General features: G+C 39.0%; 2 protein-coding genes across 4 annotated transcripts in view; one reads left to right on the forward strand and one right to left on the reverse strand.

Moving 5' to 3' along the window:
* Positions 1-849, reverse strand: part of STAM (signal transducing adaptor molecule) — a 109,796-nt gene extending 108,947 nt beyond the window's left edge. Inside the window, exon 1 of the mRNA XM_035021537.1 lies at positions 784-849. The gene's annotated coding sequence lies outside the window, so the exon portion shown is untranslated. The remainder of the gene's footprint in view (positions 1-783) is intronic.
* Positions 496-27,057, forward strand: HACD1 (3-hydroxyacyl-CoA dehydratase 1). Of its 3 annotated transcripts, XM_035021539.1 has the most exons (8): positions 496-810; positions 9,975-10,092; positions 10,274-10,292; positions 10,369-10,457; positions 13,413-13,534; positions 17,923-18,101; positions 21,299-21,399; positions 23,512-27,057. In XM_035021539.1, the coding sequence occupies exons 1-7, from the start codon at positions 554-556 to the stop codon at positions 21,379-21,381; spliced, it is 867 nt and encodes a 288-aa protein (XP_034877430.1). In that variant the 5' UTR covers positions 496-553; the 3' UTR covers positions 21,382-21,399; positions 23,512-27,057. The 3 variants fall into 3 exon arrangements, with proteins under 3 accessions (XP_034877430.1, XP_034877429.1, XP_034877431.1); XM_035021538.1 differs by lacking the exon at positions 23,512-27,057 and having other exon boundaries at positions 497-810; positions 21,299-23,186; XM_035021540.1 differs by lacking the exons at positions 496-810; positions 23,512-27,057 and adding an exon at positions 9,238-9,463 and having other exon boundaries at positions 21,299-23,186.
* The last annotated feature ends 13 nt before the right edge of the window (positions 27,058-27,070 follow it).

The raw sequence follows: 27,070 nt of genomic DNA on the forward strand, positions 1-27,070 counted from the left end.
TTTAGAACACTGGCTCCAGGGGAATCCACACAAGTGAGGCAATTCTACTGTATTCCCCTGTACACGCCCCACTGGCCCGCAAAAGTGAAACAGACTGAAGTGGGCGATTCTTCCTTCCCCAGAAGGTCTTAATGCGAACTTAGCGGGAAGATCCTACTACCTGTCCTCACTTCCAGAAACTACCTTCCCAAAGGCTGGGTGGGGCAGGGTCATGCCAAGTCCAGGTGTGTTCCGTCCGCCCCGATCAAATGCACTAGCGAGGGGTCAAGTCACCAGCGCCCAAGACGCCTGGGGCGTCTCACTAAGACGAGGTTCCCCCAGCTAGAGACGCGGATAGCTTTCTGTGCGAGCGGAAACCCCTCAGCCGCCTCGAAACCGTGCCCGGGGGCTCGCGGGATCCCGAGCCCCGACGCCCAGGTCCGGCGGGCAGGTCCCCGCGACGCGCGCGCTCCCGAGGGCCGGGGGCGGGGCGGCCGGGGCGGCGGCCGGGGGCGCCCGCTCCTCCCCCTGCGGGCGGCCGGGCTGGCGGGGCCGAGCCCCCTGCGCGCGGCACATGGGGAGCCTGACGGAGGCGGTGGCCGCGGACGGCGGCGCTTCAGCGGCGCGCTCGGCGGGGCCCCCTCCCACTCCCCTTCCCCTGTCTTCCACGTCCCTCGGGTGCACGGCTACCATGGCGTCCAGCGAGGAGGACGGCACCAACGGCGGCGCCTCGGAAGCGGGCGAGGAGAAGGAGGCCACCGGCAAGAGGAGGCGCCTCGGCTTGTTGGCCACTGTCTGGCTCACCTCCTACAACATCGCCATGACCGCGGGGTACGTGCGCCGAGAAGGGCCCTCTCCTCCTTCCGCCCACCCCGACAGTCAGCGCTCGCGGCGCCGGCTGGGCTGCGGGTGCTCGCGGCTGCGGGGGACAGCAGCGCGGGGCGGCGGGCTGGGCGCGGCGCGGGGAGGGGCGCGGGCGGCGGCCGTGGGGGAGGGGCGCGGCCGCGGGCGCTGGATGGAGCGCAGTGGAGCGGGGCAGGCGGGCGGAAGGCGGGGGGGAGGGGGGTGGCCGGGGCCCTGCTAGCCGGGCATTGCCTAATACGGTGCACGGCGTGGCGCGGCGGCTCGGGGCGCGGGCCGGAGGTTAAGTATAGACCCGGGCAGGAATGCGGGGCCGACCCGCGGGGGAGGTGGCTTCGGCCGGGCCGCCCCGGGCGCCGCTGCCTGTTGCTGCTGCTCAAGAAACGCCTGGGTCGCGCGGCCCCGGAGCTGTCCGGCCGGCGGCCCCCACGGTGCATTTCCTCGCGCTGCAGACCTCTGGGCAGAGTTTTCGGAACTGTTAATGTCAGCACGAGTTTTGATTTTTTTTTTTCCCCCTGAGCCCCAGAGCTTGGGACGATATTTAAAAAACGCTGCCGTATCAGAGCCTGGCCGTCGTGTCCAGCATCTTTATGGCCCCATGCTTCGTGACTGATACCCTGTACTTTTTTTAAAGATTTTATTTATTTATTTGCGAGAGACAATGAGAGACAGAGAGCACGAGAGGGAGGAGGGTCAGAGGGAGAAGCTATGTGGCAGGTACTGTGTTGATTATGCTATATGATGTAGCAAAGAAAGAGCCACCTTGTATAACTTGCACATGTTTGGGCAATTTCTTTTTTTTTTTTAAGATTTTTATTTATTTATTGAGAGAGAGAATGATAGAAAGAGAGCATGAGAGGGAGGAGGGTCAGAGGGAGAAGCAGACTCCCTGCCGAGCAGGGAGCCCGATACGGGACTCCGATACGGGACTCGATCCCGGGTCTCCAGGATCATGACCTGAGCCGAAGGCAGTCGCTTAACCGACTGAGCCACCCAGGCGCCCCTGATACCCTGTATTTTTATTTCTGACTTTGAGTGTGACTTACAAGTTAAGGTTACACAATGACTATCGCTCTTCAAAGAGCTGTCCAAGTGACTTGTGTGTCGACTGCTTGTCAAGACCTGTTGGGAAAATGCTCTTCTGTTTCTAAATTGCACTGCCTTTTTAAAAAAGCTATTTTGTTATTATCACATGAAGTATTATTAATCTATATAAATGTGGCGGAACGTTTACTATCTTAAACTTTCTCTGGGGCTTATAGAAAAGAATAAATGGTTTGACCCAGTACTGAGTACCTATTACGTGTTTAGTGTAACCCTAAATACCAAATACAGTTCGCAAAGAATACATTTATTGAGGATTTGCTATGTGGCAGGTACTGTGTTGATTACTTTAGATGTACAATCTCATTTTTAGTTCTCTACCATCCTGTGAGGGATACATGATATTACATTTGACAGATTAGGAAACTGAGGCACAAAGAGGTTAAGTAATTTGCTCGAGATCATACAACCAGCAGGTGTCAAGACTCGGATTTCAGCCTAGCCAGTCTGACTCCAGAGACATGCTACTTCTTTGCCTTTACGCTTTACTGAATTTTATAATCTCGTAGGAGAAAAATAATATATTCAGAACAACTAGAGAACAATTGAGTACCTACCATGGGCTGCTATCATTAGCTACAGTGGGAGCTGAGAGAATTCTCTCCCCTGTGATAGTCTTACCCAGTTTTTGGAACATTTTTGGAATACCTGCCGTTTGTTAACTGGTATGCTCTCCCTTTCCTTTTCAGTCCACTCTCCCTTTTGAAAACCAGGTTAACCTTTTAAAAGTGAAAATCAGTGCATAAGTCTAGTTTAAAGCCTTCAATGACTCCCTATTACCTCCACTGTAATCTAAGGGATTTAGGCTGTTGGTCATTCAAGGGCCTTTGCAATATGCTCCCTGATTCCCCTTTCCAGTTTTATTGTATTTGAAATCAACCGTAACCCATAATGCCGGCAAAGCACCATGCATTTTTATTTTCACAGCTCCCTCCATTTTTGCTCAGGCCATTCACTCTTTGTATAATATCCTCCTTGTTCCTCATATGATTTCTAAATCAAGCGATCCTCTTTGAAGGTTTCCAGGTCTTCTGCCCCATCTGGAGCAGAATTAAATGCTCCCTCCTTTGTGTTCTCACACTTCATTCCTATCTTTCCTACCTGCCCAGCAAATTACCCCGTATCTGAAACTTATCTGTCTCCCTGCCTATATTGGGAAGGTCCCTTGTCATTTTCCCCTCTGTTTAAAAGCAAAGGTAACCAAAATGGAATAATCCATGTAACCCTTGGGAGGCTTTTAGAGGCACTGAGATTTGAAGAAGGAATAGAATTGGCATATGTGGAGAGTAGATATTTCGAGTGAGATAAATTCTAGAAATAGGCATGAGATGCAAGAAAGCCTGGTATATTTTCTTGATCTAATTGGAGGGTGGTGTTGGAGAACAGAGGTAAATAAAGTTGTAGTATGGAAAGTGGGACACCAAGGTATACATTGAAAAGTACAGATAGCACAGGGTTAGCTGAGGTTCTTTTTGTTCACTTAATTTGTTTTTCTCTTTTAGCAGAACTTTGAAGTATATTAAATTTTTGTAATAGTTTTGAAAACAATAAAATAATAGATAAGTATTTACATAAATATAAAAAAAGAACTTGCCTAATTTTATAAGCTTAGCATGACCTTTTTTCTTATCTTTTATGTGAATATCTTCATTCAGATAGCATATATCCCCATTATGCTATTATTCCTCTTGCCTGCTTTATTTTTCTCATTGCACTTATTGCCATATAACTGTACAACGTATTTTACTACTTCGTATTGTTGCTTATTGTCTGTCATGCCCCCATTAGAGTGTAAGCTGCTAAACTCATCTTATAAGCATTGCAGTTAGGGTATCTGCTCTTTATATATTCTATTTTCACCTAATATCCTACCAAATATTTCTGTATAGTTTTCATAAAAATATTCTTTCATGGCTACATAAGAGTGTATAGATTTAATGTACAATAACGGATTAGCTCATTCCTCTAATGACATTTTGCTTTTATTTGTATCTGTTAAATTAGTTACTTAGGATGAATTCCCCAGAGTAGAATTACACCTTTAAAGGATGTGAGGATTTTTATGGTACTTGTTCATAATAGGTATTTGACCAGAGAAGTATTTCTCCCTCTCTCTCTCTCTGGTGGTTTTTTTTTTTTTTTTTTTTTACTTTTTCTTTTCAGGACTTTTGAGCCCATATGTGTCAAGTGCATTGTCCTTGGTCAAATGAGAGACATAAGATAAATATTTTAGGCTCTGTCCTTGAAGAAGTATAACCTGGGGGCATTTATATATTGCAATAAAAGACAGAATGAGTTAAGTGCTTGACAGAGGTGACAGGTCAGACAGGTAGGGGGAATCAGAAAAAGCTTTGTGGTAGAGATCATAGCATTTCAACTGAGCTCTGAAGGATGAGTAGGATTTGATAGGCATGGATGAGGAAACAGCATGAGTTAGGGTACAGAGATGTGACATTCCTAGACATGTTGTTCAGGCAATAGCAAGTGGGCCTGAAGGGTAGGGGGAAGATGAAGCTCGATGGGGAGCATGGACCACTGCACAGGGCCTTAAATGCCTTGCTAACATGTTTGGATTTTAATCTGCAAATAGTACAATAAGGTGTTGGTTAGAGGCTATGCTTCACTCCTGTTTTGCTGGGTAGCCTCAGATAAGTTACTTAAACTCTCTGACCCTGAGTTTTCTTATCTGTAAATTGAAACAATACAGCTCCTTTACTAGATTATTACAAAGAATAAAAAGATCATGGATATGAAGTGATCAGCAAGGTGAATGATACCGAGAGAGAAACTACTTAAGATAATTTCAGAGTATACATAGTGTGAGTTATTAGAGCACCAAACCCAAGGTTCAGGCATATACATTTCCCAAAATGTTAAGTAACAGACATATATTTTATCCCTGAGGAGGGTAGATCCATTGTATGGATCTTGTTTATCCAGCTTGTTTATCCATTTATCTGTTGATGGACATTTTGGTTCTTCCCAGTTTTTGGCATGACAAAGCTATGAATATTCAGGTACAAGTCTTTGGACATATGCTTTCATTTTTCTTGGATGAATATCTTTGAGTGGAATGGCTGGGTCATATGGTGGTCGCATTCTTGATTTCTTAAGAAACTGCCCAAACTTTTCCAGAGTGATTGTACCATTTTACATCCCCATGGGCAATGAATGAGAGCTGCTGTATATCCTCACCAAAACTTGGTATGGTCAGTCACTGTAATTGTAGACATTCTAATAGGTGTGTGGTGTTATCTCATTGTGATTTTATTTTGCATTTCCCTAGTGACTAATGACACTGAACATCTTTCCATGCATTTACTTACCATTTGTGTATCTTTTTTGGTACAGTGTCTGTTCAAAACTTTTGCCCTTTTTAATTTTTATTTTTTATAATTTTTTAAAAGATTTTATTATTTGACAGAGAGAGACACAGAGAGAGAGGGAACACAAGCAGGGAGAATGGGAGAGGAAGAAACAGGCTCCGCACTGAGCAAAGAGCCAGATGTGGGACTCTATCCCAGGACCCTGGGATCATGACCTGAGCCAAAGGCAGATGCTTAACAACTGAGCAACCCAGGTGCCCCATTTTGCCCCCCCTTTTTTAAATGAGGTTGTTTGATTTTTCTATTACTGAGTTCTGAGAGTTTTTTATATAGTATGGATATAGGTCTTTATCAGATATGTGATTTGTAAATATTTTCTCCTAGTTGTGGCTTGGTTTTTTTATTTTCTTCACAGTGTCTCTCAAAGAGCAGAAGGTCTTACTCTTAATGAAATCCAGTTTATCTGTTTTTTTTCTTTCATGAACCTTTCAGCTTAACTCCATTGGCTTGAGTGTCTATGTGCAGTACCTTGAAACATATATTGGCTGCTAAATAAAAGTTTCAATTTAGTCTAGGAAAGGAAGTTTAGAGGTGTCAATGAACAATATATGAAAGTATGGATGGTGTGAATGTCGAAGACCATCTCTGGGACAAGCCTCCGCAGGGTTACTTTATCGGAGGTGTCAAGAAGAAATGATAACATTAGAATATCATCATTTTTCAGTAATGCTGAAATAATGGCTCTGGGCAATGATCAGCAGTGAGTGCTAACATCACAAACAAAAGGGACGACCAGAAATTATGTGCTCTTTAGGGAAGTACACAACATAACTTAGGAATTAGCCTCGAATGTGAATCTGTCTGATCAAGCACATGGACCTGTCAACTTCACAGGAAATACAGGGGACAGAGAACATAATAAATGACATGTGGGTAACCTTGCAAGACAAACCACTCAGTGTTCTCGACAGACGAATTTCACGAGAAAGAGAGGGAAGGAGAGATGAATGGGTAGAGGGAGGGAGGGGAAACCTATAGATTAAGAGTCATGAAAGACACAGCAACTAATTACAACATATGAACTTCATTTCAATCATGAATTTTAAAAATTATGAGACAATTGAGAAAATTTATATCCTGCCTCTATGTTTTGTGACTGAAGATTTTATTTACATGGGATTGTGGTATTATGGTAATGTTTATTAAAAGCAGTCCTCTTATTATGAATCAAACTATAGAAGGTATGAGATTTCCTTCAAAGTAATGAGGGGAGGGGATGGTGAGGAGAGAAGCAAATAGAGGTTTGGATGATACAGGATTGTCCATAAGATGATAATGCTTGAAGCTGGGCAGTGGGCTCATGGGGGTTCCTTATACCCTTCTCTGTATCATTGGGTATATGCGAAGTTGTTCATAATTAAAATCTAAAAAGAAGTGTTGAAATAAAAAAAGAAGATACAGGTGTAGATAAGCCAAGTTCCCTATGGAGCAGGTTGTCTCCAAGAAACCTCAGGAGGAAAAGAAAGAAGCACCAGAGACAACCAAAGAAAGAACTCCTTCAATAAGATTTTTCAGGGTCATCATAGCGTAGTGACATGGCAAGAAGGCCCTGTGTTTAGTGAGTTATGATTCATACCTCCTGTTACAGCACTATTTTGTTTTCTCCAGTTAACTAATTTAATAGTTCCTTGAGGCAAGGTCTAGGTCTTATTTATTTCCCAACATGTAGCACACTCCCTGGCTTAGCAATAAATGTTGAACGTGAAGATGAATGAATAAAGAAATGAATTAAGCTAAAAAGCAAGCAATCTTTTACATAGAAAGCACATGTTTATATATTTTCCAAAAAGAGTACTTTCTCAAGGACTGAGCATATCCATCTGGGTTCAAATTTAGGTAATCAGTCGCTCTGGCCTATTTTTTAAAAACAGAACCTTCTAGAAAATAATTCCAGGGGTGCCTGGGTGGCTCAGTCGTTAAGGTCTGCCTTCAGCTCAGGTCATGATCCCAGAGTCCTGGGATCGAGCCCCACATCGGGCTCCCTGCTCGGCGGGAAGCCTGCTTCTCCCTCTCCCACTCCCCCTGCTTGTATTCCCTCTCTCGCTGTTTCTCTCTCTGTCAAATAAATAAATAAAATCTTAAAAAAATAAATAAATAATTCACAGTTGCAGAAGCTCTACTTGCTTTTGCATTTTTTTTTTTAATTACAATTACTAAACCGATGAATGTAGGAAGTGCAAATTTAAATGTAGGGCCCCTATGGGAGACTTTGTCATCCCATTGTGATGGTGGGTTTAGAAAGTGAGCACTCATTAGTTCAGATAAGTTTCTGGCCACAGTGACTGAAAAACAGTTGAGAAGTTAGGATAGATGGCTCCATGGTCCTTTCTCACCCCACCCAGAGTGTTAATTTCTTTTATTTCCGAACAAGTTAGTAATCGGTAAGAGCCTAATACTATATTAGGTGGTACAATACTGCCACCTATGGAACAACAGTAAAATTTGTTACCATGTTATAATACGTGGATTTTTATATCTTGCTATTTAAAAATGTAGAAAAGTTGCCATCTAATGAATCCTTTGATGAATTCTTTGGTAGGTTAATAATTACCTCTTAACATGATCTTTTGTAAAACTCTGATTTGGATTTTCCTTAAAAAAAAGAGAGAGACAAGTGTATGAAAAATGTGAATGTAAACATCTTAATATGTTTTTTGTTTTCTTATTGTTAGTGTAGGGACTTAGAATTGAAGATGGTGAAATCATAATATTTTAAACCTAGAAGGCATATAAAACATCACCCAGATTAGCCCAGCACAGAATTCAGCATTGACCCTCATACGGGATGAAACCATCAGTTGAATCCAGTAAAGGCAGGGTATCATGGAGAGAGAATAGCATGGGGCGTTGGGAGACCTCAAGGGGTCTATTTCTACCTGGACTGTTGACTTTAAGACTTAGGGCGAGTCACTTGACACCTCTGCATGGTGTCTGTCTCATCTATAACAGTGGCCCTCAAACCTTTTTGATAGCATACTACTATCGGTTAAAATATTAGAGCATAATTCTCTCTATAACTTTTAAAATTTACTTTTATTTCAGGGCACCTGGGTGGCTCAGTCGGTTAAGCGGCTGCCTTCGGCTTAGGTCATGATCCCAGGGTCCTGGGATCGAGTCCCGCATCGGGCTCCCTGCTCTGCGGGGAGTCTGCTTCTCCCTCTCCCTCTGCCTGCTGCTCCCCCTGCTTGTGTTCTCTCTCTCTCTGTCAAATAAATAAATAAAATCTTTAAAAAAAATTTACTTGTAATTCAAATATACCAAATACTATGATTAGTAATATCCCAAGGCACAATATATACCTAGAGCCAGACCAGTATAGCATCGTGGTTCAAGGGCATAGACTGAGCTCAGCAGTGGGTTTACATCCCCCACTGCTTGGCTCTGTGACCATTTCTGCCTGTTTCCTCAGCAGTAAAATAGGATAATAGCAGTCCCTTCCTCACAGGGAATTTGTGAGCATGAAACATTAATATGTTAAATGTGCATTTAGAACATTAAAAGCGTTCTGAAAGTACATATGTTATTATCAGCGTTGTTGGTATCATTAACATTTCCATCTTTGGAAGGTCTTGCTGATAATTTCAGATTTTACCTGACTTCCTGTCACACCTCAGAGGAACGTACATCCCTGCTTTCCCCTCAGTGTGTGCTGAGGAGGAGTGGAAGTGCCCAGAGGAGAAGCACAAGCCTCCATCTTCTTCCGTTGACCTTGTTGACCATGTTCATCGTATTCAATCAGTAGTTCCTTTGTGGGGAATCTTTAAAGCCATTTGTCCTTTTTATGAGTACTCTTTAATTAAAAAGTTAAAGCCATATAATAATGTTATCATTCATAAACCCATGTAAGTAGACACTTTGGAGACCATTGAATTAAAAAAGCCTGGAGTAGCTACTCCTTTCCGTGGGTGGGTTACTAAAGATTTTAAAAAGTTACAGATGGCGTAACTTTTTAAAACTTAAAAGTGCTCTTGTAATTGTGAAGGAAGCTGGAAAAAAATGAACTCTCATTAGTGTCTCTAGCAGATTGAGTGTATGGTGAGAAAGCCGGTCTTCGCACGTGCAGCTTGTGTGTGGAGTGCTGGTCATTCACGGCACACAACCTGTCGCATAGAAGTAGAGCTTGAAAAGGCAAGGTATATGTATTTTGTGCTTTTTGTGAAACAAACTCTTTGAAAGCAGGCCCATATCTGACCTTCTGTATGCCTTCTGTGGCACAACAGTTGTTATTATTTAGTGCAAATTCTAAAAAAATTATTATGAAAGATTTTTACTTATGCTTACATATAAATATATACCATATATTTGTATAAATACATACACACTCACAGGTTTTTACCTTAAGAAATACTTATATAATTATGAAATGCTTTATAATAACCACTTCTTCAGTCTGTCTGAAACCAAACATGAAAGAGACATTGTTTGACATTTGAATCTAGTTGATCTCCAACATGTTCTATTCATCCCCTTGAAGAGTCAATGTAAAAACAATGCCATTTCTTCCTGTGGGTTTTGTTAAATAGAGTGATGAACTGAGAACATAATAAAACAACATGTTACTATATAAACTATGTCATTTATTTTCAGGAAGATCCTTGGTATTCATTTTGATAGAACTTTATGAAATACTTTTATTTCTTCTAGGTGGTTGGTTTTAGCTATTGCCATGGTACGTTTTTATATGGAAAAAGGAACACACAAAGGTTTATATAAAAGTATTCAGAAGACACTTAAATTTTTCCAGACATTTGCCTTGCTTGAGGTAAGTTTTTAATGATGCTGTTTTCCTATTGTAATATTTATTTGAAAAATTATTTGTTGAGCAAAATCAGCCTCATTTTGCTGATGACATACCACCTATGGATTTGTAGAAAACCAGTGTTTGCAGGGATTTATATTATGTTGCATGCTATTGACTTGTGATTTTTTTTATTTGCTTACAGATAGTCCACTGTTTAATTGGTGAGTTTCTGATTCAATTTTTATTGTCAGTATAAATTGCCTTTAGGGCAATGGTTGACTTGTTTTTCTCTTTAAGGAATTGTACCTACTTCTGTGATTGTGGCTGGGGTCCAAGTGAGTTCAAGAATCTTTATGGTGTGGCTCATTACTCACAGTATAAAACCAGTAAGTGATACTAACAGGTTCTCTTCATGAGCCTGCAGGAAAGCTTTTTTATTAATAGGAATCTAAAATACTAACATTGCTATATTTCAGGAAGCAGAACCACTAGACAAAAAAGGGGCTGGGTTTGGACTTAAGTGTGATTGTACATTGACTTAGTGCATTAGTAGAATGACCTTGAAACACAAGCAAAACTAAATATTTATATCCATAATCTATTCTCCTCTGATGTTTCCTAGTTTTTAAAATTGATATTCATATTCTGTCAAATAGTTAACTGAAAATTTTCTATTGATGTGTATTCTCTTTGATTATGTATTGAAGTCCCCACTATAAACGGTGTTTTTCCTCATTCACCATGGAGTGTTGTAGCAACAGGTGTAAAAAGCAAATATAGTTCTGTAGATCTGAGCAAATGGGAAAGACTAAATGAAAAGTTGGAAGGGCTGGGGAGCTTAGGGGAAATTAGCATATTATTTATTGAGGCATGACAGGAGGCAGACCTGAATCTAATTAATGGCTCAAACCCTTCTAGACAAACACACACCACACTCACTATGTCAAGACACTGGGCCTTTTAAACCCATGACAGAAACATTTCCCAGATGGGCCCTTCTGACCTTCTGACAGCCTCCGGCGTCTCCTGGCTACCTGAGGACAGATCTCTGGCCTTCTTTCCATTCCTGAGATGCCTTTCTTGTCCCTCGTCTGCTTGAAATGATACCTTCACTCCCTTCCCTTGCCTGTGAGACTCACTGGCCCCCGTCTGCACAGGGACAGATCACTGCCCTTCTGCTCTCTCACCACTCTGCCCATTAGCCTCTCCAGACCACCGTCTTTCATTCAACTCCCTCGGTCCACCTGGCCCCTCACCAGGGACTGCTGTGCACTTAGCAGTGAGTGCAGGCCACGCGGAGAGCCAGACTTTGTATTCAGATTGCCGTGTAGTTTAAAAGCAGGAGTCCACCATAAGCAGAATAAAAGAAAGACTGTTCCAGACAGTGAGCGAATATAATAGCCGGGCCGGGACTACAAAGAGTCTGAAGACTGAGGAAGAAGAGAGACCAGACAGGGTGGCCAGCATCAGCTGTGGAAAAGAAGTGAGAGAGAATCTAAAGGGTTGCTAGCCCCCAAGAGAAAAAAGACCCATCTGCTCTTTTTTATCCTCCAAAGGATCTCTGTCTTAGTCTTACTATTTAATTTTCTCCAACAAGAGTTTCCTACCAGTACCTTTCCACCCCTCTTTAATTAATTCAGCCAACATTTACTTCTATACATTTGACATTGTGCTCATGTCTGGATTTACAAAAATGGATAGGGCCATTCCAGCTATATGCGTACTGGTTGTTGGGAAGTGGGGGGCAGTCTTATAGATGTCGAATCATTCAACAAATACTAATCGCACAGCTGTTCTACACCTGAGACTTTGCTGGGGATCTGGCAGTTAATACAAATATAGTCCCTGCCTCGTGGATCCTGTAACTGGGAGAGGTGGTAAACAAGTAGTTGCACAAATACAGCTGACCTTGAACAACACGCGTTTGAACTGTGCATGTTCACTCATACATAGAATTTTTTTCTTTTTAAAAATTTTTTTCTGATAAATACAGTACTATGTGTATTTTCTTTTATGATTTTGTTAATGACATTTTCTTTTCTCTAGCTTGCTTTATTGTAAGAATACAATATATAACATACAACATACAAAATATGTGTTAATCAACTTTTTACAGGTTATCGATAAGGCTTCTGGTCAACAGTAGGCTATTAGTTGTTAAGTTTTGGGGGAGTCAAAACTTACATGCAGGTTTTTTGACTACGCAGTGGGGGTTGGTGCCCCTAACCCCCACGTTGTTCAGGGGTCAACTGTAATTGTTTCATTATGTTAGTGTTAGCGCTTTGAAATAAGAGTATGTATTACCATGTACCTGGGGACTTAGCCTGACCTAGGGAGGGAGGGCAGGCTTACTCGAGGAAGGAATGTATAAGGAGAGCACTGATGCATACACAAGAGTCAGGCAGACAGACTTTCATACAAATCGGCAAGTGTTATAATACAGATATGAACAAGGAAAGTGAGCAAATAACTGCTCAGGGCGAAAGGAGGGGTTTGGGAAAAGTTTTCCAGAGGGCGTGATGCTTTAGCTGGATCATAAAGGGTGAGAAAGGGTTTCCTGCGGGAACTAACAAGGAAGTGAGTAGCATTCTAATTGGAGGGAATAGCATGTGTTAAGATGCAAACTTTCAGAGCATGTTCTGGAAATAATACTAAGTTGGTGTCACCAGAGAGAGAGATCTGGTAGTGGGAGGTTGAGAGATTGCAGATGAAGTTGGGGAGATTCCTGAGCTCCAAATTGCAGAGAACCTTGAATACGATCCTTTTCTTCTGTTAAGCAATAGGGAGCCAAAGAAGCTTTTAAATCACAGAATCACTGCTTCCAAATGTGTTTTTGTTTGTTTTGTGCTTAAGAGAAGACGTCTGTTCATGAAGAGAATAAAGAGTGGAGAGGCTATTTAGCAGGCTGTTACAGTAGTGGGATGGAGACGGTGAGGCCCTGAATTCAATGGTGGTCACAGGACAAAAGACAAGTGGACATATGCAGTAGCTAGTGCTCTAGTAGGATGGGTACCCTCAGACGACCCATAGTAAGTTGGAGAATCAGATTGTTCCCACGCTGGTTTTGAGGGGGTGATGTTGTCACGGGTTGGTTGAGTTAGCGGCCGGAGCAAAGGCTGAGAAAGAGAAATCAGTAGAAATGTGACCATTCCTGTGCCTAGGACATATTTGTGTGTTGTCATGAATTATGCAATGGTGACAGCGTTAAGTTTTCTGTCTTGCCTCTGTCTGCCCCTGACATTCCAGTGTAATCAAAGACACATAGTAAATAACTAAGATATCTTCATGGAGAAAAATGTTGAAGGTTAAACCACACTGTGGGTTTCTCTGTGGTTCTGCAGATCCAGAATGAGGAGAGCGTGGTGCTTTTTCTGGTCGTGTGGACTGTGACAGAGATCACTCGCTATTCCTTCTACACATTCAGTCTTCTCGACCACTTGCCATACTTCATTAAATGGGCCAGGTGGCGATGTCTTGCTGTTTAGTTTCTCACTAGTGCATGCGTGTTGTGTGTGCTGAGCTAACACCAGAGAAGGAAAATTTGTGTCTTAGCCCATGATGCCAGGATGCTGTGTTTTTGGCTATTAGCAGTGCTATAACTTGAATTCTAAAAGCTTAATTTAATGATCAGAGAAAAATCACATTAATATATATTTTGAGTAAAACCAATGCCAGACAAGTTATATCAGTATCCTTACATAACATGAATTGGTCATTCATTTCTCTTTGGAAGCAAAACTTATAATTTTTTTGAATTATATTAAATTCTGTGCCAAAAATATGGCATTTTTTTCTGAATGATTTAAATTATTTTAATAATCTAGTATCCACAATTTTTAGTATCTTATGTATACAATCTCAGTTTCTTTGCAGAGATAGACATTTTTGAAAGTCACACTTAAGCTGTATTTTTGGAATGTGGACAAAATTTATATTTCAATGGTTCTAAATATATCTATCCTTTTTTTTTTTTTAAATGATTTTATTTATTTATTTAACACGGAGAGCGAGAGAGAGCGCGAGCACAAGTAGAGGGGAGCAGGCAGAGAGAGAGGGAGAAGCAGGCTTCCTGCAGAGCGGGGAGCCCAATGTGGGACTCGATCCCAGGACCCTGGGATCATGACCTGAGCCGAAGGCAGCCGCTTAACCGACCACCCAGGTGCCCCTAAATATATTTTTAAAGTGAAAGATGTTCTGTTTTTTTTTTTTAAGTTTGAATTCTTTGAGCAACCAATATTTTACAAAGCTATTATAAAAACAAGACTGCAATTTGAAGAACAGATCACAAACCAGTGTAGATTTGTTCCTTTTGTTTCCTGGGTTGTACTTAGAGTCACAACAACAATAACACGTGTTGTGTACTGAATGCATGCCTGAGATGCCGGGTTGAAAACAAGAAAAACTCTGTCCTCTTGAGACATAGGAGACCAAAAAAATAAAACAAATAACAGATACGTGAGATGCCAGGTGTGGGAAGTACAAGGAGGCAGCTGGGGGAGGACAGTTTTTTCCCCTATATATCTGTCCCTTATATGTCTCTTCCACATAGGTAAAGTAAAAGGGTTTGACGGTATTTTCATTCTTTAAATTTTTTGTTCAACTACAGAAGTAATACGTTTTCATTGTAAGAAATTCAAAAAAGCACAGAAATATATAGACTCAACATGGCAAGTTCCTGTTTATACTCCTCCCTGACCACTACTTTCCCCTGGAGGGAAAAAGTTTGGAGTTTACCTGTCCACACTTTTTCATATTAACGAAAATGTGAACACACAAACATGAGTTTCTAAAAACATAAATAGAATGACATTATGTTTGCTTTTTGTTTATATCTTGGAGCTCTTTTTTTTTTTTAAATCAAAACAGGAACGTTTAGATCTACTTGTAACTCTTAATGCTGCCCAATATTCCATAGTATGACTGACCTGTTCTCTGTTGCCCGAATTTAGATCATTTCGTTTGCCAATATTATAAATCCTGTTTTGAGATATTATAAACAATACTATGTCCATATGTCTATTTTTTAAAACTCTGATATTTATATTAACACATTCCTAATTTGTTTGAAGGTAACATACAACCAGTGTCAGATTTGTTTTTGATCCCTGTATAATAAAAGCCTAACACTTTTTCTTAAGTTATTACTCCTTTTTCATAACTTATATATTATACATGTTCAAATATAATGAGCTATATAATATATAAAAAGTCCAATATGAAGGGAAAAAAGACCTTTTGAATTGCTTATAATCCTCCTCCATAAGGATAATCACTGTTAATTATATTTATACTCTTAAGACTTTTTTATATGCTCTCGCTCCTTTGTAGACAGTTTTTGTGGCTTACCACTTTGTCTATTGAAATGCTTTAAAATTATAATTTGAGCTGAAACCTATTGTTTCTCATAAGAAGGCTGCACTCCCATTTCTATATGTTAGGTTGGTTTTATTCTTATTGTAACCGAGCACTTTTTCACTTTGAGTGATTGGGCCTTTCACACGGTTGGCAGTTTGGAGTGTTGCCGGACTAATCCTAGAATCCATCTCAGTGCATCTTGCGTCTTGCATGACCTCAGTCTTCTGGACCTCCAGCACCTTTGAAAATACTAATTCATGATATAGTCTCTTCATTTACTGTATTTGTAAAATTTATTTGTGAAAAATAATGGTCTTTAATGTTTTGTCTGTCTGCCTTTTGGAATGCATTTTGCATGTCTTGAATTTCTGGAAAAGTTCAAAACATGTTTAAATTTGCTGTTTAGAAATCCTTTGTCAATTGCATTAATGTTAAACCAAGTACTACAAGATCTCTCAATTTTGAAATGTATGTGTTAGCATAATACAATTCAGTTAATCATAATCATGAGTAATTATATTGCATGTTAAAAATCATAAAAGATTCCAACCATCTATATATATTTGCCAACCTCATTAAAAAATCTGAAATAATATTTGTATTTATAGTCAAATGTTGAAGCTGTCATTCTCAAATAAAACTTCACGGTAAGAATGGCTTCTTATTTATAAATAGCTGGCCTACTGTGACGGTTTGAATATACTTCAATTCTACTTACGTGTTAGAAGTGTTCCTAGAAAAGTCCACTGAATAGGCACTTGTATGTTATTATGTTCCATGTTAATTTCAAAAATGCATTCCCTTCAAAAAATTTTTAGGTAACAATTAGGAATCTTTAACGAGGAGTTCTTTTTCTGAATAGGTAGTTAAATTTCTCATGCTGCCGTCAAAACTTACAGAGTTGGTGACATGCAATCTTTTTCAAGTGCAAAGAAAGTAAATTATATAATTTGTTCTCATTGCATTAAAAATAATCAGTGGCTGAAGGCTTTAAAAACTAGTTTACTCGAGGAGTGATAATGCTTTTTTTCTGTTGAAGAACAGTGCTTCCAGAAAAATCATTGGAGAGTCACATAAAGTTTAAAAACTATGTAAATAAGTTTGAATGTTTTACTTGAGAAGGGATTATAAAATGTTGTTATATGATTTTTAAATTGAGCTAGGAAATTAAGATTGGAAGAGCGTAATTTAAATAAGATACGAATAACTACACAAGACTAGGAAGAAAGCAGGTGATATACCCACGGCAAGGAGGGGATAAACAGGGACAGTAAAAGGATCATTGGTCTTTCCTTTTACCACTGAATCTATTTTGGCAAATAATTCTGTTCCCGCACCATCTCTTAGCTGTGTATATCCTTGACATACAATAATAAGGTGATTTTTAAGTTGTCTCCAAGTTTCTCATACTGATAAATTTAACATTTCTTTACAAATATCTTAATGCCAACTAAATGATGAAATAAAATGCGGATTAATTTGATTTCTCTCCTTGTCCACCAACATTTTAACCTTTATTTTCTGTGGTAACTGCCTTGGAGAAAAGTGATTTTCTTTAATGGAGAAAGGTTGTTGCCTTGGGTCCTTGAAGCTCTTCCTGCTGGAGGCCCATAGAAACCTGTAGAACCTTCCCCTCACCTTAGGCAAGAGTAATGGCTGGCCTACTGGGCATTAAAGACCTTGCCACAGCCCAAATGAACAAACTGGGATTTGGGATTTTGAACAGAATTTTCTCAGCTGTTTTAAGCACACTGACAGTTCCTTTAATGTGGGAATTTTGGAAACAACTTGTCTTACCTGTTTTGTTAGGAGAGCTTTAGTTTTAGACAATATATTCATTAGTAGTTACTGATACTTTAGTATTATTTATATATTAAATACACTAAACATATAAATATGTATTTAGTAGTATTATTTCAGTTTTCTGAAGTAGTAATTAATTCTCTCTTAATTAGTAGCCACAAAGGGGTTTCCAAATGCCTCCAAGAACCACTTTGGTAATTTCAAGATTTAGATATGAAATTAAGATCATAACTAGTCTTCTAAAGCACAGCACTTGATCAATAAATGACTAGCTGAAGGGAAAAAAAAAACACTCAGTTTTGATTCCAAGTGTCAAAGAAGTTACCTTTACAATACCTTATAATACTTACAGGTACTTTACAATATAGTATTTACAACACTTATGTCCTTTACAATACAAAACTACATACATATACATTGTTAACACATATACCAATATTTCAGTACTGTAAAGTAAGTTGACTTCTTGTTTTACTAAGATCTTGCCATCTAAAATGGAAACTGCTATGAGAAAAAAGGAGGATAATTAACTTTATAAGCAAATGATTAAAGTAGAAAAAAATTAACCTCCTGTGAGGGGCACTGTAAATATGTATATTTTTAAGTTTAAAGGCAGTAGTAGCAAAAGAACGATGATGTCAAATCCAGTCATTATTCTAGAAAAATAATTCTCTGGGGTCTGTCTTTCTCCAGATATAATTTTTTTATCATCTTATATCCCGTCGGAGTTGTTGGTGAACTTCTTACAATATATGCTGCCTTACCATATGTGAAGAAGACGGGCATGTTTTCGATAAGACTTCCTAATAAATACAATGTCTCTTTTGACTACTACTATTTTCTTCTTATAACCATGGCCTCATATATACCATGTAAGTATACGGTCATTAGTACTTTGATTAAGCATATGCTGCGAATGTTTCGTGAAGTATCATGATACGCTAGTGTAATAAACAATGAGACATGATGGCTTACAAATACATCAAAACCTCTGTTCAACCCCACGTGTAGTCATAATTTTAAATAATGGAAGAGTTGAGTGAGTCAAAAAGGACTCTTTCCTAGTTATAAGGAAAAAGGTAAGTAAATCAATACACAAATGATTGCTTTCTCAGAATCATTTAGAGAGAAGCTGAATCTGACTTTTTTTTTTTTTTAAAGAAAAGATAGAACACACATCAGTGAACTGTTTGCCAGCATTTAGTTATTTATCTGAAGATAAACATTTTGTCCCTAGAAAATGTCAGGTCAGTTCTGTCTAATCCTTGAGCATACACTTGGAAAAGTTATTTAGGAGTACTTTTTAGTCTTGTGTGTGTTGCTCGATATAGTAGAAAATAATGAGGCTGCTTTTCTTAAAATATTTTGAAAAACTCAGCCTCTTCACTAATTTCTCATCACCTTTCAGTAGTTGCTGTGAATTGGTGAAGTTTTACTCATTTCACTTAATTGGCAATAGTGGTAGGTTTTTAGGTCAAATTTTGATAGTCACTAGCAGGGAATGTGAAAGTAAAGCAAGACGGTTCTTTACCCTTCTTGATAAAATTAGAGGCTCTGGTGTCAGTGAGGGAACAAAGGAAATAAGAAAAGTTTATAGCATCTAAAATCTGCATTGACGTGATATTTAAATAAAATGTAAAAAAAAATATTTTATGTAAAGGGGGTGAGCATAAAACCTGGCTAGTCCCTTGAGGCCTCCAACTTTTAAACTTTTTCAAAATCAAAACTGACCTGAGAGTCAGCCTGTTGCCCTTTCCCTCATCTGCTGCCATTTCAGCCTGACTCTCATCAGATTGCCCCCAGGAGGGGGCACGGTCAGGAGGGCCCAGGGGTTGGTCACCTGCAGCACCGTCCACCTCCCCAGCCATGTCTGGAGCAGAGCTAGAGCTCGCTTCTGTTCATATCACAGTTAGAGGTTTGGGGATCGGCTTCCCCTCTTCCTTACGACTAGTGCAGCATCTCCACGGAAACCCAGGGCCCAGCAGGTCATGGCTTGAAAGCATCAAACAGTAACTGTTGGCTGGGTGTTTTCAGGTGTCCTGGGAGATGCAGACTCTGGCCTGTGTCAGCGGCAGCTTCTCAGTTCACCCTGCTGACCGTTTCATGAGGGTCCCACTTGCTGGAGCAGTCCACCAGGGGGATGTTTTCCACTTGATTATTAATATTAGCAGTCATACAACTAGTTGTATTTTGTTTATTAAATTGTGTGTTAATTAAAGGTATTAAACAGTACTCTGAGTACTTTAGCACTCAGAAGAAGTGCTGGTAGTTTTCAATAATGACATCACAGATTAAGAGGGCATTTCAAGGAGGATGTTATAGGCATCGCTTAAAAATCACCCAGCTAGGGCACCTGGGTAGCTCAGTTGGTTGGGCGACTGCCTTCGGCTCAGGTCATGATCCTGGAGTCCCTGGATCGAGTCCTACATCGGGCTCCCTGCTCGGCAAGGAGTCTGCTTCTCCCTCTGACCCTCCTCCCTCTCATGCTCTCTGTCTCTCATTCTCTCTGTCTCAAATAAATAAATAAAATCTTAAAAAAAAAAAAAATCACCCAGCTAGTAAATAAGGCTAGTATTTGAACTCAAGCCCATACTTCTGCTACACTACTCAGAATGTTCTAGACGTATTTTCAATAATCAATCAGTTAGCATTAAGTGTATTTTACCTGAGTATATTTAGACCCCTGGGTATGGCATGATGATTACATTTATCAGGATGGGCAGTACCTAAATTTAAAAAAATAAATAAACTCTGTTGTGCATTTTTGCTCCATTTGGGTTAAGTTCTAAAAATGGTTCACCAAAGTTGCCTAAGCAAGATATTCAGAGCTTTTTTTTTTTTTTGTCATTAGGTTACTTGGTTTTAATCGTTCTGTCCATCAGTCTCAGAAATATTTTTACATTTGTATTGTTTATAGCTGATGTTAATTTGTTCATCCTCTAGCTCTGACACTATAAAGCACTATAATTTGAGCAAATTTGAGAGGGGCTCCTGCTCTGGGCTCTGTTTTAGAGGGCCCTATTCTGGCCCTCCACTGATCCTGATCACTCCTCCACACAGGCCCTCCCCTCCCTTCTAGACCACATTCTAGAAACCTGAAACCCTGGAATTTGTTGCCCACAAGGCACTGAATGTGCATCTAGGGACTGCACGGATAGACGTCTTCCCCGTTCTGTTCTCCTAAGGGGTAAACCATGTCACCGGTATACACATCCCTGAGATCAAGGGGTAGCCAAGGGGCAGCTCTTTGTGAAGGGTATGGATGAAGCTGGATTGTGTGGGTTTAGATACCCACATATGTTCATGAGACCCCTTACGGTACAGGACAGCTGATGGACCCAAGAAATGGCGGCCAGGCAGGGCAGTCTTCCTTGTGCTGGAACATTCTGGCACAGCATCCCAGGTCATTATGAAGGTATATTTATCAAGATACTTAACTTTGCTAAAGAATCCCCAGCATTACAGGCATACCTCGGAGATATTGCAGGTTCAGTTTGGACCACTAAAGCTAAAATTGCAATAAAGTGAGTCCAACGAATCTTTTTGGTCTCCCAGTGCATATAAAAGTTATGTTTACATTATCCTGTAGTCTGTTAAGTGTGCACACCTTAATTAAAAAATACTTCATTGCTAATAAATGCTCACCACCATCAGAGTTTTCAGCGAGTCATTACCACTGATCACAGATCACCATGACCAGTACAATAATAATAACGGAAAAGGTTGCAATATTGTGAGAATTCCCAAAATGTGACACAGAGACACGAAGTGAGCACCTGCTGTTGGAAAGACGGTGCCAGGAGACTTGCTCAAGGCAGGGTTACCACAGACCTTCAATTTGTGAAAACCACCATAAAAGGAGGCGAGCCTGGAAACTGCAGAGGCCGATGGTGTGTGGGCCTCGGCCTGCGCTCTCAGCCTGAGCTCTGTTGGGGGGGCAGGGGGGAGGTAGGAGAGGTGGGGCTGGGCAGCGGCGGGGGATGCTGTGCTTGCCCTCAGAGTGTGTACATGTGAGAGGTTTCAAGTATAAGGTCAACAGCATCCTCCTTTGTTTTCTTTTTTCCATTAGTGTTCCCACAACTGTATTTTCATATGTTACGCCAAAGAAGAAAGGTGCTTCACGGAGAGGTGATTGTAGAAAAGGATGATTAAATGATGCCCGTTAACAAGGTGCTTTTTCCAGAATAACCAGGATTACTTGAGTCCAAGTTTTAATAACAAGAATAAACAACTTTATGAAATACTACAGATTGTATGATTTCTTAGAAATATAACGTGACATGCGGTATTTGCCAATATTTGTCTTCACATTTTCTATAAGAATTATGCACGTATTTATTACCAACTCCTGGGTGGGTGATGATCATTAAGAAAATAATGGGAAAAAAACCTTTTTTTAAAAAAAATTTTACTAATTTTTTTTTTTTGCAGTGTATGCTCCAAGGTTTTTAAATCAATATTTACAAATTAGTTTAATGATTTAACATTATGATACTTGCCAGTGGTATTTATGTGATATTTATAAATGAAAGTAAATGCAGAATTATAATAACATGTTAATGATGTATTGGTATTTCCTGAACCCAAGATCTGTTTCTTAAAAGTTGTAAGGCAGCATTTTTGATTAATAATCATTTTGGAAAACATAGACGTAATTTGCTTTGATAGGACTTTTGATAAAGTAGATATCACAATTGGAAGATATTCTTTGCATATATGATTAGGCTGTTAAAATTACATATACCGCTAAGCAAATTTGTTTTTATTTGAATTAACCTTCAAGGACAACCTTTTCAACTGTAAGGATTTTAAGGGATTAGAAAGAATGTAAGTGTATACTTTGCCTCACTTGTGAAAAAAGAATAACATTGGGTCTGATCATAATGTTATAGTCAGAACTCTGGCTGAGAAAGGCTTCTCTATACCTCTATACCTGGAATCATCTAATAAAAATCATGTTTTGATAATCCCCTTGTGGGACTTAGGTAATGAAAAGTTTTGGGGTGTGACCTAACAGACTCATTTTATTCTGAATTCCATTGAATTTCAAGCAAGAAGTCTTATAATAAACCTCCTGTCCATGTGTTTAGTAGATAGACTGAAGATACTTCAGTACTGCTTTAATTCTTAAGTAGGCCCTTTAATTATTTTTCCCGTTACATTAAGGTATGCTGCCTACTGACCCAGTTTAGAGAGAATATTAGATGTGTGACTTTAAAAGAAAAGGATTTTTTTTTTTTTTTGCCTACTACAGATATGGAGGTAGAATTTTGGTTTTCAGTGTTCTGTACTGTTTGTGCTTGCAATCAACATGTAACATTACACTTTTCCAAACTGTTTTGTTTTGTGGTACCACCTTCTCAGTTTTCTTCATGTGGAGATTTGCAGTTCAGAATAGTTTTGCAAACTTTCATTTTAGATAACGTGATTTTTAAAAGGTGCTATTTCCTTTATTACATTTTAATATTTCTCTGCAGCTGAATGCTTTAACGAGCACTGTGTATTCTATGTATGAGGTTACTAATTCTCAAAATGCAAATGTTCATTCTGCCTTTACACTACTTGATCCGTTTTTATCTTGAATTTTTATATGGAAGAAATTTCCGGGGAGTTTTTCCCTTTGGTGCCATAGCATAAGAAGCTCATGTACATCTTGATCCTGTCAGATGCCTGTCTTACGAAAAATATTTTAAATGCTGTTCCTAAAACGTGTGTTCATTCAACCTGTACTCCCTTCAAGCAGCTGTAATAACTCTTTTTCTCCTTTAGTTGTGGAATATCCTGAGGTAGGAATTGTGATTAACTTTAATAAAAATGAAAATGCATCAAACTATTATTTAGTGACCTTTGTTAGCATAGTATCCCTAAACTTTAGATTTAGTTTATCTTCAGTTATCCTCGATATTCAACTAATTCTAAACTGTCCCTTGGGTAAAAAATAAAGTGCTTAAATGAGAGTTTGATTTGAAAGAGAAAGTATTTGAAATTCCTTTGCACTTGTTTTCTGCGCCTGCATCTTTTTTTTTTTTTTTTTTTAAGATTTTTTTTTTATTTATTTATTTGAGAGAGAGAGAATGAGAGACAGAGAGCATGAGAGGGAGGAGGGTCAGAGAGAGAAGCAGACTCCCTGCCGAGCAGGGAGCCCGATGCGGGACTCGATCCTGGGACTCCAGGATCATGACCTGAGCCGAAGGCAGTCGCTTAACCAACTGAGCCACCCAGGCGCCCTGCGCCTGCATCTTTTGAAATTCTCCTGAAGTCGCCCTAACTCTCCTTTTTCAGTAGGCAAACCAGGACATGAATCAAAGACAACTTCCATTCAATCCTGTAGACCTTGGCATTTGAAAAACATATATCAAGAAATTGTGATACTAGCAACTTTCAATTATATTTGGTGACATTCCACAAAATTCTGGTTGTTTTTCATAGCTTTAAAGATTGATATACAATATGTACAGTGCGTGCAAGTCTTTTTTTTCTTTTGTTTTTCATAGCCTTAACTTGATACTAATACAACACCAACAACCCTGTTATAACTTAATTTTTTTAGAAGTATGCCAAAATAAAGTCATTTTCACCAAAAGCGTTTATTGCTTAACCTCTGTAGACTCTCAGGAGCATTATTGTCTCATCTTTGGATTTGTAAGCATCTATTTGGTATGCCACTGTCTTGTGGTTTCTGATGAGACATGGCAAGTGATATGGAACCATACAATAACCCGCACCCCCCAAGTATTTATTTTGTGCCAACTGTGTGCCGAGGACTGTTGAAGGGAACTGGCATCTTTTTCCTATCATACCTCTCTCCACCCTACACAGTAAGACCCCTGACACGATTGTTAGGTTGGATTGGCTAGGAAATCACATTGCAAAATAATTATAAAATATCATGGATTGGTAATCCGATGTGGCAGGATTTTTTTGTTACTTGTGTATACAAGTGTATCAGTGCCACTAAATAACATTCTGGTTTAAAGCTTTTCAAATACACTCAAAATCAATCACAGAAACAAAACTGATAAAATAAATCATTAAGGCACAAGGAAAGGAAGGAAATAACTGTAAGAAAAAATAGCTATAGAAATCAGCATTTGAAATATTGTTCAAATGAATGTGTAAAACGTAGAAGTATTTTCCATTAACCTATATAGTGATCTGGAATAGACATATAACTGATAGAAGAAAAAAATAACAGTTTTGTAATTTCTAGTGTGAAGGCATTGAATGGAATTGAAAATTCAGTTTGTTCATGTTTTTAGTCTAGATTTACAAAACAAGTAGACTTAAGTAGTTCCTCTAGATATGAAGCTTAAACATTCTAAAATTTTTAGATTTTTTTGTTTAGTGTTCCTATTGACAGCTTTAAAAATATTTTTAACATTTTTTGTTTTGAAATAATTTTGAACTTAATAGGAAAGTTGCAAGAATGCTAGATAGTCTTCCCTTGAATTCCCCACCCCTAACACTTTGCCCCATTTGATGTAGTATTCCTTCTCTGTCTCTCCCTCTCTCTCTGTGTATTTTGTGAACCATTTGAGAGTAAGTTGAAAACATTCACTTGTGATGGCTCCACTATATATTTCCTAAGAACAAGGACATCCTCGTACACAGCCACAGTACAATGACCCAAATCAGGAAACTCATGTTGATACAGTACCTTTCTCTAGACTCTGGGCCTCACACAAACCTCCTCAGCAGGGTGTTGGGAACAAACCACATCCATGTTCCCAGACCAGACGCAGTCCTGGTTCAGATGTTACAGTTCCAGTCTAGAGTGGCTCCCTGATTTTTCTTCATGCTTCATGACTTTGACATTTCCAACAGTATAGGGGAGTTCCTTTGTAGAAAGTCTCTCAATTTGGGTTTGTTTGATGTTTCCTCATGATTAGATTTTATTTATGCACTCTTCAGCAGGATTTTTGATCTGTTCCATTTACTGGTGATATTAACTTGGATGTGTTAGGGTTTCTGTTTTTTTAATACTTTGGTGACAGGCTAACATGCAGGTATTTTAGTAATAGAAGGCCTGTTGGTCTAGTTCTTTGGAGTTGGTATTTGAAATCAGGCACTGGGATTTTTTCTTTTTTTTACCTGATTAATATGCTTGTCCTCTGATACATGAAGATTGATATCTTTTTAAGTGCTTAAAAAGTACTAAACTTTTTACACATGCAATTTCCAGGCGTATTACTAAATCACCTTTATATTGACTTTTATGCCCCTAGACTATAAATCTCTGTGAGTAATTAATGTACTTTGGTTTTGCTTAAAATTTCTTAAACACAGCATTCTGTTCTATGCTGTTTTATCCTCTTACCATGTTATTCTGCTATACTAAAATGCTAAATAACACAAGATTGAGATTTCTGTAACATTTAGTTTTATTTCTTGATTTTGTACAAATGCAGTTTGTACAGTTTGAAAATTAAAAATTATCCTTAAATCCACTTAATGCTTTGTGGTTTTACTTTGAGGATAGGGACAGCAGAAAAATGGTTTTCAGAGCATAGCTTTTAGAAGAGTCAACTGAGATCCCAGACTCCTCCTCGCCTCCCGAGAGAGGGTACACCAGCAGCCATGGGGCCGAGAAGTCTGCATTTTTAGCAAGATGTGAGGCAGGTCTGGTGCAGACAATTTAGTTATTGAATCACCTTGGAGGAACAGTACAGTAGGCGAGTATCAGCGGGTGGAGGGAGAGGACTTCTTACAAATGCCCTATCAGTGTACTTCATATCACTGAAAACAACATTCCTGTGTCATTCTGTATTGTCTCTAATCAAAATGAACACCATAGTTGGAAGTTTATACAAATGAAAAACTTGAGCTCGCGTAGTCTGAAGAAGTAAGACATTCCATTTTTTTTAAGCATATATTATTTTATCACCATACAATTGCCCTATCCATGTGCTGATGTAGTACATATAGAACATGACAGGTAACGGTGGTAACATCCAGAGTAGCAGGTGTTTTGTTGTGATGAATTTAATGATAGGAGATACATGGACATCATCATAGTTAGAAACTAGGTTAAAAGATTTCAGTTTAGTGGTATTGTTAATTGAAGAGAACTTCTAGTCTCACATACACACAAAGGAATATATTCAAGATTGTGGAAAATGTATATGTTCCTATTTTTGAGAAATATGCATGACAGAAAGTAATCATAATTTGCCTGAATGATTTGTAATTCAATCATCAGTTGACTAAAATAGGTTTGTATCTAAATTAAAATGTTCAGAACCTGGTTTTTATTGAGTTAAACTTTAACTGAACTTCATTAGAACCCTTGCAACAGAAATTAATCTTAAGAACTGAGGAAGGGGAAAGATTAATTTACAGCAAGTGTACTCAAAAAAATGACTTTTGAATGGTTTTCAGCTGGGTGAATGTAGACTTTTGAGCATCAAATAATCTTTTTCAAAGACATAACTTTATTTGTAACTTGGGTGCATAAACATTTTCACCAAAATCTGGTGTTACTTTTTTGTTTCAATTCCAAAAGCAACATAATTTATATAGAAATAGACTTTGTAGCATTAAAAATGTATTACGTCTTTTAATGATAATTAAAATTTCAGAAAGTTCAGAATTTCGAGATACTTTTTTTTTTTTGGTAGAAGACATGCTACTGTCTGTAGTCAATAGTATGAACTAACAACGTGATAGGTATCAAAAGTTAGATATGATCGTAGATCGCAAAAGACTTAAAAATTATTTTGTGAGAATGTTGGTTATTTTACAGGTGGCCTATGTTCATAGTCATGAAGCATATTTGGTTCTGGAAAATTCCTAATTTGTTATGCTATGGAGTTATCTGTTTTATGTAAATTCATTCACGTAG

Source organism: Mirounga leonina, unplaced genomic scaffold (assembly GCF_011800145.1).
Source record: "Mirounga leonina isolate KUSES-001 unplaced genomic scaffold, KU_Mleo_1.0 Mir_175, whole genome shotgun sequence".
In the NCBI taxonomy this organism is placed as follows: Eukaryota; Metazoa; Chordata; class Mammalia; order Carnivora; family Phocidae; genus Mirounga; species Mirounga leonina.